The sequence below is a fragment of the Aquila chrysaetos genome, chromosome 10, assembly GCF_900496995.4.
Source record: "Aquila chrysaetos chrysaetos chromosome 10, bAquChr1.4, whole genome shotgun sequence".
Taxonomy (NCBI): domain Eukaryota; kingdom Metazoa; phylum Chordata; class Aves; order Accipitriformes; family Accipitridae; genus Aquila; species Aquila chrysaetos.
The window spans coordinates 24,125,218-24,139,740 of record NC_044013.1 but is presented as its reverse complement, the minus strand read 5'-3'; the positions used below and the strand labels follow the sequence as shown (position 1 = coordinate 24,139,740).

Below are 14,523 nucleotides of genomic sequence, written 5' to 3'. Positions count from 1 at the left end.
CACTTTTTGATATACAATTATAGAAGTTGATTTACAAAAAAAATATAAATAAGGCCAATTAAACACACAACAATGAGAAGAAAGATTCAAATTAAGCTGGCCCCACAGAACACTAGAGACCTTCTTTTTTATGAATTACAATATATTACACAATTTACATCATACAAGAGTACAAGTGAACACTCAGCTTCAATTTGAAGATAATACTTTATACCATAATTATTCAGAAATTAGATTCAAATGGAAAAAGCCTTTAGTGACAAAAATAAAAGTGAAATTAATTTAATATTAGCTGCTACCTTTTATGACAGTCTGATGATTCCATGAGCATTGCTGAATCTTTCCCATTTTCATCAGATTCATGGCCATGAGAATCATGCCCACTTGAGTAGTTTTCATTTGTGTCATTTCCACTGAAGTCATTTCCACTGGATCCACTGCTCATTTCAATATCTTCCTGAAGAACTTCATGAGAGTGTTCAGGCTTTGTCTGAATTTCTGAATCTTCAGCAATCATCTGCCTATGGTTATTTGCAAGTCCAGAATAATCACTCATTTTCTGTTGCTCCTTCAAAGAGAATGACGAAGAAGTGTTTTCACTGATACCAGGTTGCTGCTCAGGGTTCTGCTCCTCAGGGCTAGAGTAGAACCCCCTGAACTTGATAGAGTCCATGGGACACTCATTAGAAACACTGCCAAGATCAAGAGCAAATCAAGCCATATTCAGAATTTTCTCTCTGTACAAACTCTGTTTGGAAGTACAGACCCACAAATCTGAGGAGGAAGGGAAGGAAGAAAAAAAAATTATTTTCTTGTTTGCCTTTCCTGACAAACTGGAATTCTCACTGACTGATGAAATTAAACGTGGTAAGTGATATTCATGGTTAATACATTCAGCATTTGAACAGTGAAAAGTTTAATAGAATTGCAAACCTAACAATGTTTTATTGTGGAAAAGGTATTTACTTTTTAGTAAAAACCCACACAAAAAGAGAAAGTGGAATAAACATGAAAAACTCCTTAGAAGTTTAAATATTCTCTTGTTTTCTGTTTTCCTACTTAATACTTGACAATTTTACTGCCTGGATTAGGATAATAGCTATTATTATTTTCAGTGAAACCATTCCCTTGGCTTCCCATTTACCTTGATAAACAAATAGATTCCATTCAGACATCAGAGGATTCCTTACTTGGTTTAGAGGTTGTTTGGTTGGGGTTTTTTTAAATACTTAGTCTTGTTTTTTTCTTTTAAGATAAGTTCTGCCATTTTGACCAATTCTTCATTTCTTTCTTTGTACAAGAGCCACATAGGTAGGTTGACTGAACACACAGCAGGAACAAGCAAACTAAGTACAGAAACCCGCCTATTTATCAACAACAAAAATTCTAAAACACAAATAAGCCTGAGAATCATTTTATCTACCGATTACCACTAGTTTGGGGGGGGGGGGGGGGAGGAATCTGCATTTTTTAGAATAATAAACTTAAAACAAAACAAAAAAATCCCTGCTTTAAAATCAAATTCTAATGCACCGGGCTTAAAATCAGAGTGTATAGGGAAGCAAATTAAGGATAGACTAAGCGAAGAACTGAAGAGCCATTGAAGGAGAAGTACTAGAGAGCAGTTCAACTTTATGAATAAAAGACAGATTTAACCTGACTAACTTCCTCATCTATTTCAGCAATCCACAGAGTCAACAATACTGCAAAACCATGAACTAAGCTTCTCTATACAATGTAATTCATCACCAGGGAAAAAAAGTGTTTTTTTTAAAACAATGGAACCATGTTTGTTCCTTCCTCTTCGTTCCTTTAAAATATTCAAGATTACAATTGTTGTCTAATACACCTCTGACTGGAACAACAGAGTCAAAGAAATAAATCTGCAACTAAGTTTTGCTAATATTAACTGCAGCAGCTTCCTTTTAAACACAAATAAATATATATATATATTTTAGAAAGCCTGTAACAGAAAACATTAACTTAATATTCATTTAAAACACAGTGATTTAACTCGCCTTCCCCCCCCCAAAAAAAAAACATTGAAACTATTTTCTTACCCTCCTAATTGCTGTTTTTCCAGACATTTTACATTTATTTTGAGTTTTTCAGAAGAAAATACTACTCCTCTCCTCGTTTGGCCAAAGTAATATGCAAGTTATCTGTTTTCATTTGAAAGAGGAAGTGTAGTTTAAGGACATTCATTTAAGCTATCAGTAATGGTATACAAATATAGATAAATAAGTAACTTTTTTTTTCTTTACAAGATTATTCACTAGTACATCATTATAGGTAATAATAAAAAAACCCCTTTGGTTAGAGTAAAATATACCAACATTTCACTTCCGTATGTGTTCACTTTCAGGTACTCTAATCCACACTAAATAGATATCCTGTTATGCTGTTGGATAGAATAGTAGCATACAGGCAGTAAATTACCCTTTAGTAGCTCTAACAGTTTTTTCTGGACTAAGTAAGCCACTTCTGTCTTATAAATTAGATAACTGGAACAGGCAATAAAAGAATATTATTTCACAATGGCACATACTCTGGTGGCCAATGATTAACTAGATCAGATGGTTCACCTCTGATTTCATCTCTCTGGTAGACAGAGCTCACACTTTCACTTGCCTTACTTAGCTAGACATTTTAATGACATTCTGTCCCTGTATATAGTCCACTCTCACCACACGTGCTCCTAATAAGCCTTAGTGGTACCCATGATACTACCTGCAGTACCACAGCCCATGCTTAGCAATGCAAGGCTAGCCATGACTCATTTTGCCTGAGAGTGACTGAAAATATCAAAGGCCTCAGGAGAGTGAATATAGAAGGTGGCACTGGGAATACCTATATGGACAGCATATGAGATAAACCTGTTACTCTAGAGGTAAGGAGCTTTTTAGAAACATGTTAATCCATTCTCACCCAGGAAATGATCTTACTAGTACTTCAAGTATTGCAGAAGAGCATCTGTCTGGTTAAGTAATGGAACCCACTCTCAAGCCATTTCTCACATGTCATCTGTACTATTATTTCTCAGAGGGCACTGAGGTTGTAAAGTTCTACAGAGGATTCAGTGAGCAAAGGTACTCCAGCAAACTACTCAGCTAGCAATGGGATGGGCTTTTTACCTTCTCCATGAAGGTTAAAGGTAACCTTGGAGATCACCTACAGCATTTTGTCTACTTCAAATAAATGCCTTATGCACAACAAAATTACACAAGTTAACCCCATCGTGATTAAAATAAAGCTTTTGGAAAAAAGACAGCCATAGCATCACCTGAAAAGGAAGTCAGTCTCACATAGGAATTTAGGGCGAGATTGAACATTCCTCATGCTATATTCTGTGCCTAAGGTAGGGGTTTGCTCTTATTTTTCTGACCAAATGCTACTTAGAAAGAGCTTTAGATACAAGAGAAAAACATACTGCCATAACCAAAACAACACTATCTGCTAGTAAACTGTTACATGATTTCTGTAGAGGTAGAGGAAAAAAGCGCTCTCAAAAAAAAAAAAAAACCCACCAAAACCACCAACACCCAGCCAAACAAAAAAACCAACATACCCCACACACTGTGGGCTGCTATAAGTAAATCCCTTAAAAAAAAAAAAAAAAAAAAAACAAACCTATATAAATCACTATTGTTAGGTTCATAAGCATGACCTGCCAGAAGACAGACTCTCAGCGTAGCCCTACATTCTCTAATTAGCCCAATATTACAGTAACACATATATCAGGAAAATTGTGCTATTTATGGGAAGAGCAGTGATTGTACCACAGCTTTCCTACTCTGAATGCAAACATTTTGTATTTCAGTCTTTAAATGTAAGAAACCTCTTCTCCTGAATTCTGAAGCCAATGAGTATTACATATGCCATAGTATTTTCAGCCTTAAGAGTTGTCCACAAATATTTTTTTGGAACAAGCTTTCCTTGGAAAAATATTTCAACAAAGTCTTTCCTGTAATCTTTGGAAGTTTAACAGTCAATGATATTGTGCCATTGCTGGCAGGTAGAGTCTTACAGTTTGAAATTCTGAGCTGTTAAACCACTGATGAGTAATTTTTTCCACCTCCAAATACCATCTATTGTCTCATCTCCTCTCGTCTTTCCCTGACACCCAGGCTAGCTTCTGCCAGGTATTTGTAGGAAACTTCAATAGTGCTTCCTAAGGTGGGAGAGAACCATTCCCAAAATATATATGTGTGTGTATATATATATATATATATATATATAAGCTGCCTAATAACTTTCGAGGAATTTCTTGTGCCTCCTTGAACAAGAACTGAGTAATTCAGTGACAGTCAAGATTTGAGGTTTTTTAGAATTATATTTATTTTAAGCAATGAGTTCAAATTAAGAGACTCACCAACAGAAAAGGAATAGGTACTGGCCTATAGTAGATAACATGTGAATTTTCTTCCTCTTGATACCTGGCAGAAACTTGTGTCAGGAAACACTTAAGTTGCGTTACTTCTGTCTCTAACTAGCAACATGCCGAAGCTTCTGCAGCTTTGCCCACAGTAAGTACCTATGCAGTTCCTACATAACTACATTACAGTGACTACAATTTGGAGCCCAAATACAATGGTGCCAGAAACAAAAATGAGTATCCCAGTAATAGAGAAGATACAAATTTGACCTTTCTAAAGGTATCTTTCAAGAAGAATTGGCGCAACTTCTTGAGGCGGAACAGTGTTCTTAGACAGGACTGGAAGATTAATGTCACTGCAAGTCAGTCTCGCACAAAATTTCTTCTGTTTCAAAATCTCAAAAGCCTCAGTGCCAGAGGCATATACCAGAGTAAGGAATACAGGAAAAATAAATAGGAAGGAACAAGAACAACTTTATGATAGACTTCCAAGAGCTTCTGGGGAAAGAAGGAAGAGGAGTGTTTCTAAAGCAAGAACTTGTATACTAAAGAAAAAAGCCAAGATCCCCCAAAGTAGCAAAGACAATATATGCTGTAAATTTGGAGAGATTTGCTAAGAAGAGATTGGACTAACTGTAAAAAAAAAAAAAAAAAAAAAAAAAAGGCAATTACCCTACACCATGCTCTGTGCCTGTAATTTTAGATAAGAACTGATGCATCTGGCTAGACTTTACTCTCAGATAGATGAAGACGTAAGTGGAACATCTGCATGCATAGCAAGCACCATGCAAATACTTCAGGAGCACAGAGGGTCGGTCAATCATCCCAGAGAGATTAATTAATGTTGAAACTAATCTCAGTCAAAATGCCGTAATAAATTGCACATATTCATCCCACTTATATGCTTGAATAAATTTCCAATCAATACCCAAACAAGAATGAAAAGATAAAAGCTAGCATGCTGTCCCAGTCTGAGGTTCTCTCCTGTTACCACAGTTAGAGGAAGGTAATTGCAGCTCACACCAAGTTCAGTAAGCAAGTGCAAACAGTCACGTGGAAACAGAGGAAGACCTCTTTTAGGTTTGATCTTGAGACAAGTACTGTAAGCCTGTTTTTTTTTCTTTATTTTCTGCTCCATCTTTCTAAACTTTTCAGGGAGGTTGTCTATTTTGACTCTGTAAATAAAAACTTCTTTTTAATCTTAAATTGGCACCAGCTAAGCTTGATTTTAAGGCAACTGGCTTACAAAACATTCTACTCTTCTACACAAAGCAAACCTCCCACAGTCACTCTGGCAAAGACTAGAACTCTTTAAGATCCTGATGCAGTGTATGAAAAAGGCAACACAATTCCATTGAACACTAAGGACAAATGTAGGCATTAATATGCCAGGTTAGATGTGCAGAAAATGTCTTCCGGTTATTCATTAGCTACAGTAGCTCCCTTATCCTGCAGTAAGACGACGGAAACAGCCTGTAGTGTCCCCAGAAAAACACACCAAAATGTGTATGGACAAACACTTGAAGAAATAATGGGTTTATGCTTTTGAAAGACCCTCTTAAGAAGGAGGGCTGTAGAGCATCAAGGAGGCAAATTTCTTTTGAAACTATGGCATTTAAATTCAAAAATCTTGTTTCAGTGGAGATCTGATTACATTCAGAAAACATATTTTTCCAGATTTCTTTTCACACAAAAAATATCACATCTAGTACTGGCATTTAAAGAATGAAAAACTAAAAATCCAGAGTCAAAATTATCTATTTCAAAAACTGAGTAAGAGGAGAACATATGAAGATTTGAATCTAAATTTGCAACTAATATGAATTTACCAATATTCCCAAATGAAGCAAGAGCCACACCATAGTTTGACTATACTTTAGACATGTGAGTATTTGGGGACTCTTAACTGTACTAGCACCAACAGGAGACATTCCTAGTGGTCAGGATTTGATTTTACTGAATATCTTATCAACAAGAAGAATTTCCACGTCTTCTGTATGATTGCTTTGCAAAATGGTAGAAGTTCTCTCATTTGTATGACAAATAACTAGCAGGGGTTTAATCATATCACGCCGTTTTAGATAAAATTGAAAATTAACATCTACAATGAATGCATTCTCCCTGGGCAATTAGACAATAACTAAATGCTTGGTAGCAGCAAAACATTAGGAAAAAATGTTGAAAAACAAACAATAATCCAAGAAGTGACTTGTCTAACTGTACAACTTCACCAGCAGTAACACTAAGAGCTTCACTTTTTTGTGGCAAGAGACAGAACAATTAACAGAATACCTTCACTATGACACTTTCTAAGAAAGGGGGGGGAAAAAAAAGATGGCACTATTCTCAGACTTCACTATAAGAAAAAAATAACAGAAGATTCTTAATTTCCTGCAAGACTTTCTAAATAAACAAATTTTCTTTTTTAACAGATTCCTCATCTCATTGCAAGTCATAAACAAGTTTTGCTCTTTTTCTTAACAAGGAATGAGGTATAAGTCAGTTTTCTACTTCTGTAGATAAAATTATCAGCATCTAGAATATCACAAGTGCTTCCATAAAATCTGAATTTCACAGCATTCATTTCACAATTTGCTGATAAGAATTCATCTTTCAGTTCAAGAGAATCCTGAACACAGGACTGTTACTTAAATAGAAGTTAACTGTTATCTTTATAAAGGTGATCCTAATTAACCACTGCTTACATCTGCCACTTTACAACAGATCAAGACATAGCCTTGGTCCAGAGCCATCCAAGTGCCACCCTGAATTATAGCACCACCTATACAGGAAGAGGTCAGCATAAGCACCAGGCCAGGGCTGGTAAGGATGCTTCTAACCAGATTGTTTCCTCAATGAAGAAACTCAAACCTGAATTTAAGAATAAGAATAGGTTTAGTCTAAAAATGTTTTAGCTTCAAATAAGGTAACTCAAAGTTTATATGCAAAAAATAGTTCTAAGTGAGCATACATACGACTGAAATCACAGTTCTAAGATAAAACAAACACAGAACAATGTATTTTCTGTATAAACTCTAGGTGGGCAGGAGGGGAAGCATCTTTCTACTAGCATGAATCATAAAAATTATTCATGTTTCTTACCTGTTTTTTCTATGAAAAGTTGGTAAAAGTGTTTATCAAGCTCCCTCCCAGCTAGCATCAAAAGCATGAAGTGCCTAGGTCCAGAGTCTCCCACATGCATTTAATTCTTGTCTCATCCTCTTCTACTGGAAATCTTTGACCATTACAGAGTCCGGACACCTCTATAACTATAAAATATAAAAGAAATACCTGGGCCCCCCAACAGTGTCCTCTTCAAACAGATACCAGAGAGATGCTCACAGTTCTGCCATGCCTATGCATATAAATGTTGGTTAAACATGAAATTGTCATCCAGCAGAGGAATCAGATACAAATTTGCATTTTAAACACTTTTGGTCTAAAATAAGGTCTTAAAGAGTTTTAAAATAACAGAATCTTCTACACTAGATAAAATAACCCAATTCACTATTGGTATGGTATGATACTACGTACATGCATAGGACATACATAGTCCGCATGGGTTGACACAGCCACTAAGAATGAAGGACCAACCTCTCCAGTAGATAATAAAGCAAAATGCCTGATGTAGTCAACAGGAGCTCCAAGTGCTTAAGAAGTTTGGTCAGAATGCCATTTTTACACCTGAACTAAACTCATCTACATCACTGTAGGCTTGGTATGAGCATTAAAGAGTTTACTAGGCAGTTACGAAACTTCAATTCACAGAATCACAGAATGGTTGAGGTTGATAGGGACCTCTGGAGGCCACCGTGTCCAAATCCCTGTTCAGACAGTCACCTAGAGCAGGCTGCCCAGGACCACCTCCAGATGACTTTTCAGTATCTCCAAGGATGGAGATTCCACAGCCTCTCTGGGCAATCTGTTCCAGTGCTCACTTGCCCTCACAGGGAGGGGCAGGGCCAGGGGGTGTTAAAAAAAAAAAAAAAAAAAAAGTGTTTCCTTACATTCAAAAGTCTGTACTAACACAGTCCATCAACACTATTACTCTTCCTTAATAAAAACAGTTTCCCAAGAAAAACACTGAGTTTCAGCAGGAGAAAGGGAATCTGAAAGCTCTTCTATTAAATCTAGGAAACTAAGAAACTAAGTCTGTTGGTACATGTTACTGCCATGTAACACAAAAAAATAGTAGAATAAAAATCAAAAGTTCAGAAGATCAACATTTGTGTGGCAAACAATTACATCACTCTAAGTGCTTCATTTGAAGAAGGAATGTCTGGAACAAAAATTTGGAACAGCATTCAAATCCCAAGCTAACCATTTTGGAAGATAGCCCATGTTAACATGCCTTAATTTAAAATGCTGCATGTCTACCAACTGTTAAAAGTAATATTTGTGTTGGCCAGACTTAAGGAAGAATTTATTCACAACATTCCATTCTGCATAACGTCGCAAAGCCGATACGAGTTCTACAAGTCTCAGATTATGATACAAATCTGCGTACATCAGTTCTTTAAGTGTTTTGCCTCTATCGTAAATTGATAAAACAGGATTTAAATTATAAGCTCTCTATCTCTGACCACGAGAAGTATTAGAAATTGCCATATCTGGAGCTACTTGAAGATTTCACAATTTTTAGCTTGGACACTGAAAATGTGGAATGTGTTTCAGCACTAGTTAAATCCTGGTTTAAAGACAGCTCTTCCAATTCCCTCACACTAACTCATCTCCCTGTAATCTGTATTTCCTTAATGGAGTTAAGTTTCTACCTTCACTAATTAAGTTTCTACCTTCACTAATCTACAAGAAATTAGCCACAAGGTCTTGCCTGACTATCTGTGAAGTGACATAGTACTTCTCTAGTTTGATAACCTCCATCATGACATTTTCATAGATAAAAAAAGTAAAAAAGGCTTAAAGTCTTGGTTTGAAGAAGATATTCACAGTAGCAGCACGTACCGTTTTAATTGGGAATCATATCTGCTTCAACTACTTAATGAATTTAGGAAGACATTAAGAAAAAACAGTCCTTGTAAACTACGCAAAATTCTCATAAGCCTTTCTACAATTTAACTGAAAGCCAAGACAAATCTTCACCAAAAGGATTTTTATCTGAAACTAAATACAAGTCATCCAAACCAGGCATTTTATCAGTTTGTGTAGAATTAGAGGCAGTTAAATCTAATCTTCTGGTTTTCTATTATTTATCAGAGGAAACGTACAGGTGACTGAGTATGCCCAAATCCCAAAGAACTAAGAGTTCATCCGTGTATTGCGGCATCTCAAAAAGGTCTTTTCCACAGAAGGAAGTCTAATTTGATCAATATACAAAAAACAGAACTTGTGACATTTCCTTTGATACTTAAGATTTATCTATTCTAAGCATAGACGACTTCATATATTAGAATAAAATGAACAACCTGCTTTAGGGAACACACCTGTATTAGAGGATCCCAACCAAGTTCACTTTCTGTAGAGAACTGAAGTCACCTGCAGCATTGAAAAGAGAATGTTGTCACCTTTAAAGAACCTATTCAGATCACATTTTGTAGCCATAGAAAAACAGTAATATTTTTTTTTCAATCATTTAGACTAATCAGACCCTATAGTATTAATCCTCAAAAGTCTGTTACAGTTTCATCTGTATTGCAATATTACAGTACTATCCAGAATGGCTATCCTTCCCTTTTCTGCCTTGGGCCAATATTGTCCCATCATCAGATCACATATAATAAAACCACTTGGATAAATTTTCTTTGCATCACATATGACATGCCTCCACCATTCTCCTTTAAACTCTCAGCCGTTTCCTTCCTTTGCTCCAATAACCATCAACTTTTATTCATTTTCAAAATACTTGCAAAATTCTGACCGTCTATTCTGCTTTATTAATCCACCATGCATTCCACCTGAGTTGTAATAACCTTTTTTTGTCATCAGCTTCTCACACATTGAACATAAACATGCCTAAGTCAGTAGCTCAGATGCCATGTGTTCAACTTCTCCAACAGAGATTTAGAATAGTATCAGCCTGTTAGCAAGTAGAGCACAACGGACCAAAAAATACTGCTGGAAGCTATGACTTGCTTTCTAAATCAAAGATTAGAAGCATAACATTTTCCTTTCTCCTCCTGAGCTATCATCCTGATTATAGTAACTACTTTGTTTTCTGGACCCCAGAATTTTCATTAAAATTTCTTAAAAACACCTGCAAGAGCAATCAAAAGACTGGAAGTTATTAATAACTTCTGCACAGCAAACAATGCAGATGTAGCACTTGATACTGCCCACTACACTAAATTTCAGTTTCCTAAAGATTTAGAGAATCCACATAATTTCCATGTGCTTCATGATTTACACACAGGTCTTTAAAAATTTAATACCCTGAATATCTTTTTATTTTTCAGCATTCTCACATTACAGCTCAAAGGAAGCATACAAAACAGCAACACCAAAAGATCACTTCAGACTCACTGAGAAAGAGCTGGTATTATAAAACACTTTATTGGGGAAAACGTAAAACACTCACCTTAATGAATGTACTAATCACGATCTTTCCAAATCTGAAAGTGTTATCAATATACTCCTATTAAAAAAAAAAAAAAAAAAAAAAAAAACAAAAAAAACAAAAAACACACCAGGTTTTATAAGCAAGATAAAAAATTATTTATGAAACATAAATCAAGTCCACTTAGTAATGCAGTACAATTCCAACCATGTAAAATATGTATTCCACAGATGAACAACAGTTATAAAGACTACAAATACAAACTGAGAGGAAATGCAAGAAATTTTACTGATAAAAATATTTACTATTATTATAACCTAACTTCTAAATTGGTTCCTTGAGCAATGCACAGAGTAAGTTTTCACTGAATTCTGTTCCCTTTATAAACATAAGAAACCCCCCAAAACTCCATCTCCATGATCTTCACTTATTGTTAGAACATTGTTTAGATAATACAGATACCAACACAGTGTATTTCAAAATCAACCATTCATTCATCTGAGAGCATCCAAGCTGAACAATTAGTATTATCTAGTATAAAATTTGGGATCACATATTTGAATTCAAGTTATGTTTCTTCTTCCACAGATTACAATCTTAAAACATTTCACCACCAAAATAGAAATTCAAAATTAGCCTTAGCAGATGAAAGACTCATCAGAGACCTAATTCAGCTAAGCAAAAGTATTAACATCATGACAAAGACTAGCTTCATATTCCACAATACAAGTATGCATTCTTAAAGCGAAAGCTGTTCCCAGCTTGCTAAAACTTATGCTTCTTTTACTTATATCTGTTAAAAAAAAAATAAAATAAAATAAAAATCACAGAAAGAAGCTTCCGTAGCTATGTCCCAGAGGGCCAAACAGGAAAAAAAAAAAAAAGAAAAAAAATCCCTCAGTCCTCAAGTGATAGTTCCTAAATGGACGTAAGCTTATGTCACCAGTCACTTCTATTCCTGAAGCACCCACAGCACCACTATTATTTAATTTCCTTCCAGTTTTAGATTGGTTTTATGGTTTTTAAAGCTGCTTTATCTCCCCGTGGAGTAACTAATAGCAAAAAGATAGCCTGAGGTAACAGGACAAAGTCAACTCGGTTTTACTATGAATAGCACAGTACCAACACATTGTTGAACTCACCAAGTTCACCTCATGGAGGGTCAATCTCACCTATGCTGTGCCAACCAACCTGGGCCAGCTCCCAATTCATAATTTGCTTTCCTGTAACTGTAAGAAGCCAAGTACCAAAGTAATCTCCCCTTCTCCCCCCCTCCAAAAGCAGTCAGAGCCACTCCTCCATCATCTAGCAGGAATTGTTCTCTTTTCTGCCAGACCAAAAGCAAAGCTTATTTTACCCTTTCAGGTAATTATTCCTTGTTCTGTTAAGCCCACCACCTGTGCTCAAGTCTCCACAGCGGATCTGAACTTATCATCCCCAAGAGCCAACAGAAATTCTCTATCACGTTTATTCCTTCACCTTGAATAATAAGCCATGGCCCAGGGCTAAGTTTAATTGCCAACAGGTTGGTATTTGCCATAAAGAAAAAAATAAAGTGAGCATAGACATACACCCCTGACAGACAAAGATTATTGCAGCCTGTGCCAAGACATCTTGTGAAGATGCTAAACACAGTCTCCTTTACCTGCCCCATGCTAATTTATAGACATCCTTCCTTCCAGTCTTACAATAGGTACCTTCTTAAAGGTGAACTAAAATTCTTTGTATTAAGTGTGAATTTAAAAAGACATCAGATTTTCTTTGTAAACAGAAAACGCTATTCTCTCCCTGAGTGGAACTGGAGAAATTATTAAGCTGGAGATCAGTAGTCAGAACTCTTTAATATTTGCCTATGTCAACTCTTGTCCTTTTTTGAACAAAATAACAAAAATGATACATTTGAGGAAGTGTGGTCACAGAAAGGAGGGAAACATTATCACACCCCACCACGCAGTCATATATTTCACCTTTATTACAGGTGAAACTAGATCTGAAGTATCTACAACACCATATTTCAACTTTAATATTTGTTGGCATCTCCATTAAGCAGTGTATTTGCACACCTATTGCTCCCCTCCCTTAAAAAAAGCAAGGGCAGAATTTCACCATGGGGTATTACATTTACAAAAGTTCCAGGCTAATGCTGCTCTTTAGACATTGCTACAGTTCATACCCAGTTAAAGATTTTAGTCAGAATGAAAGTCCCATTCTGGAAGGCTCTATGCCAAATAAATTCTCTGACTATTACTAATACAGCCCCCACCACATCAGTAATAGATTGCCACACTTGGTGGAGTGTAACAACACGATGTACTTGTCCTATGAGTTGGCTATACAAGTACTGAGAAATAAGAGCTCAAGTCAGAGGAACTCATGGTAGAGATGTAATTGAAATCAAAGAAGTGCTTTATATACTGAAGATCTTTGCACAATTAAAGAAACTAAGTAGCAGAAACATAGAAGTACACGGAATAAGGTCAAGCACAAAAACCATACTAAGATACAAAAGCTGCAAGGAATAAGGAGGATAGGAAGCAAAGCCAACAAAAAAAGAGAAGTACTGGACATCCTCACCACTTCACCTTGTCTCCCTAAGCTTCAATTATGAAAAATTACAGGCGTTATTTAACAGCGAAGTGCCTGTTTTAGAACAGGGTGTTTGAAAGGCAGTATACCTTTGGTTCTACTTTTTAAAAGCCAGTTCTAGTTTTAAAAATCCATCTATACAAGGAAATCTGTAAGAAAAAACAAGCATTAAGAATTACCACGGTATGCTCAAAAGCAGCTGGAAGCAAAACCCTGAAGTCTTTCCCAGACATTTTGACATACAAATGAGCTCTCTTCCCCACTATCACATCTTTTCAGGTTGAATATTGGTACTGCTTGCACTGAACTTCTGCAGGCTGCTCACACAATTTGCAGAATAACCTTGTACTCTTGCCATCAAGAAACATGCTCTCTGTGTACTTCAGTCCTCTTGTCATGTAAACAGCATGTTGAGCCTCTACCCCTTCAGGACCCCCAATAAAGTTTTGCTTTCTATTGGGAGAAAAATGAAGAAAAAAGGAAAACCATACTCCATGATTATATATCTCAAGGAAGGTAAATTTAGTCTCACTTCTTATTGTGTCCTACAAGCAAAGTTGTCTAAATCAGACTACCAAAAAAAGTCAGAGAAATCAGAAGGCTTCTCTAGGACTACCACACACTGCTTCAGCAGCAGTTCAGCAGCAGCTGAAAACATCTGTACAAGAACTTCTCTTGACCTTACAATAGCTTTCACACACACACAAAAAGTTCTCATAACCTCACCTGCATATGTGGATAAGCAGGGAAAACATGCTTTTCAGAACCACTGCCTGTGCAACTTGCATGAAACTTAGTACACTGCCGCTGTCCCTCAGGAACTCTTCAAGAGGGAGAGAGGACCAAGTAAGAGGATTCTGTACTGGATTGGTACAAGTCCAGTGCAGGCATTTGGACATAAAGACCCTATCCACACTTAAAGGATAACCTTAGAAATACAAAAGAGAAGCACAGAAGCCTGGCGGGCCCACGTTCCAGCACTTCTAGCAGGCAGAGTACAAGCAGGCTGCACAAGCACACCTGGTGATCTACTAAGCCACTTACTAGAGTG

General features: G+C 36.4%; 1 protein-coding gene across 6 annotated transcripts in view; it reads right to left on the bottom strand.

Moving 5' to 3' along the window:
- Positions 1-14,523, bottom strand: part of PER2 (period circadian regulator 2) — a 50,377-nt gene that overhangs the window by 31,302 nt on the left and 4,552 nt on the right. For 2 of the 6 annotated variants that reach the window (XM_041126639.1, XM_041126640.1), the window contains exons 2-5: positions 10,908-10,964; positions 9,817-9,868; positions 7,478-7,730; positions 300-774 (exon numbers count right to left, since the gene is read on the bottom strand). In XM_041126639.1, the coding sequence (XP_040982573.1) occupies positions 300-673 (374 nt within the window). In that variant the 5' untranslated portion in view covers positions 674-774; positions 7,478-7,730; positions 9,817-9,868; positions 10,908-10,964. Of the gene's footprint in view, positions 1-299; positions 775-1,144; positions 1,321-2,060; positions 2,163-7,477; positions 7,731-9,816; positions 9,877-10,907; positions 10,965-14,523 lie in introns of those variants that run through there. The other 4 variants (XM_041126637.1, XM_041126638.1, XM_041126641.1 and 1 more) reach the window with 4 other exon arrangements.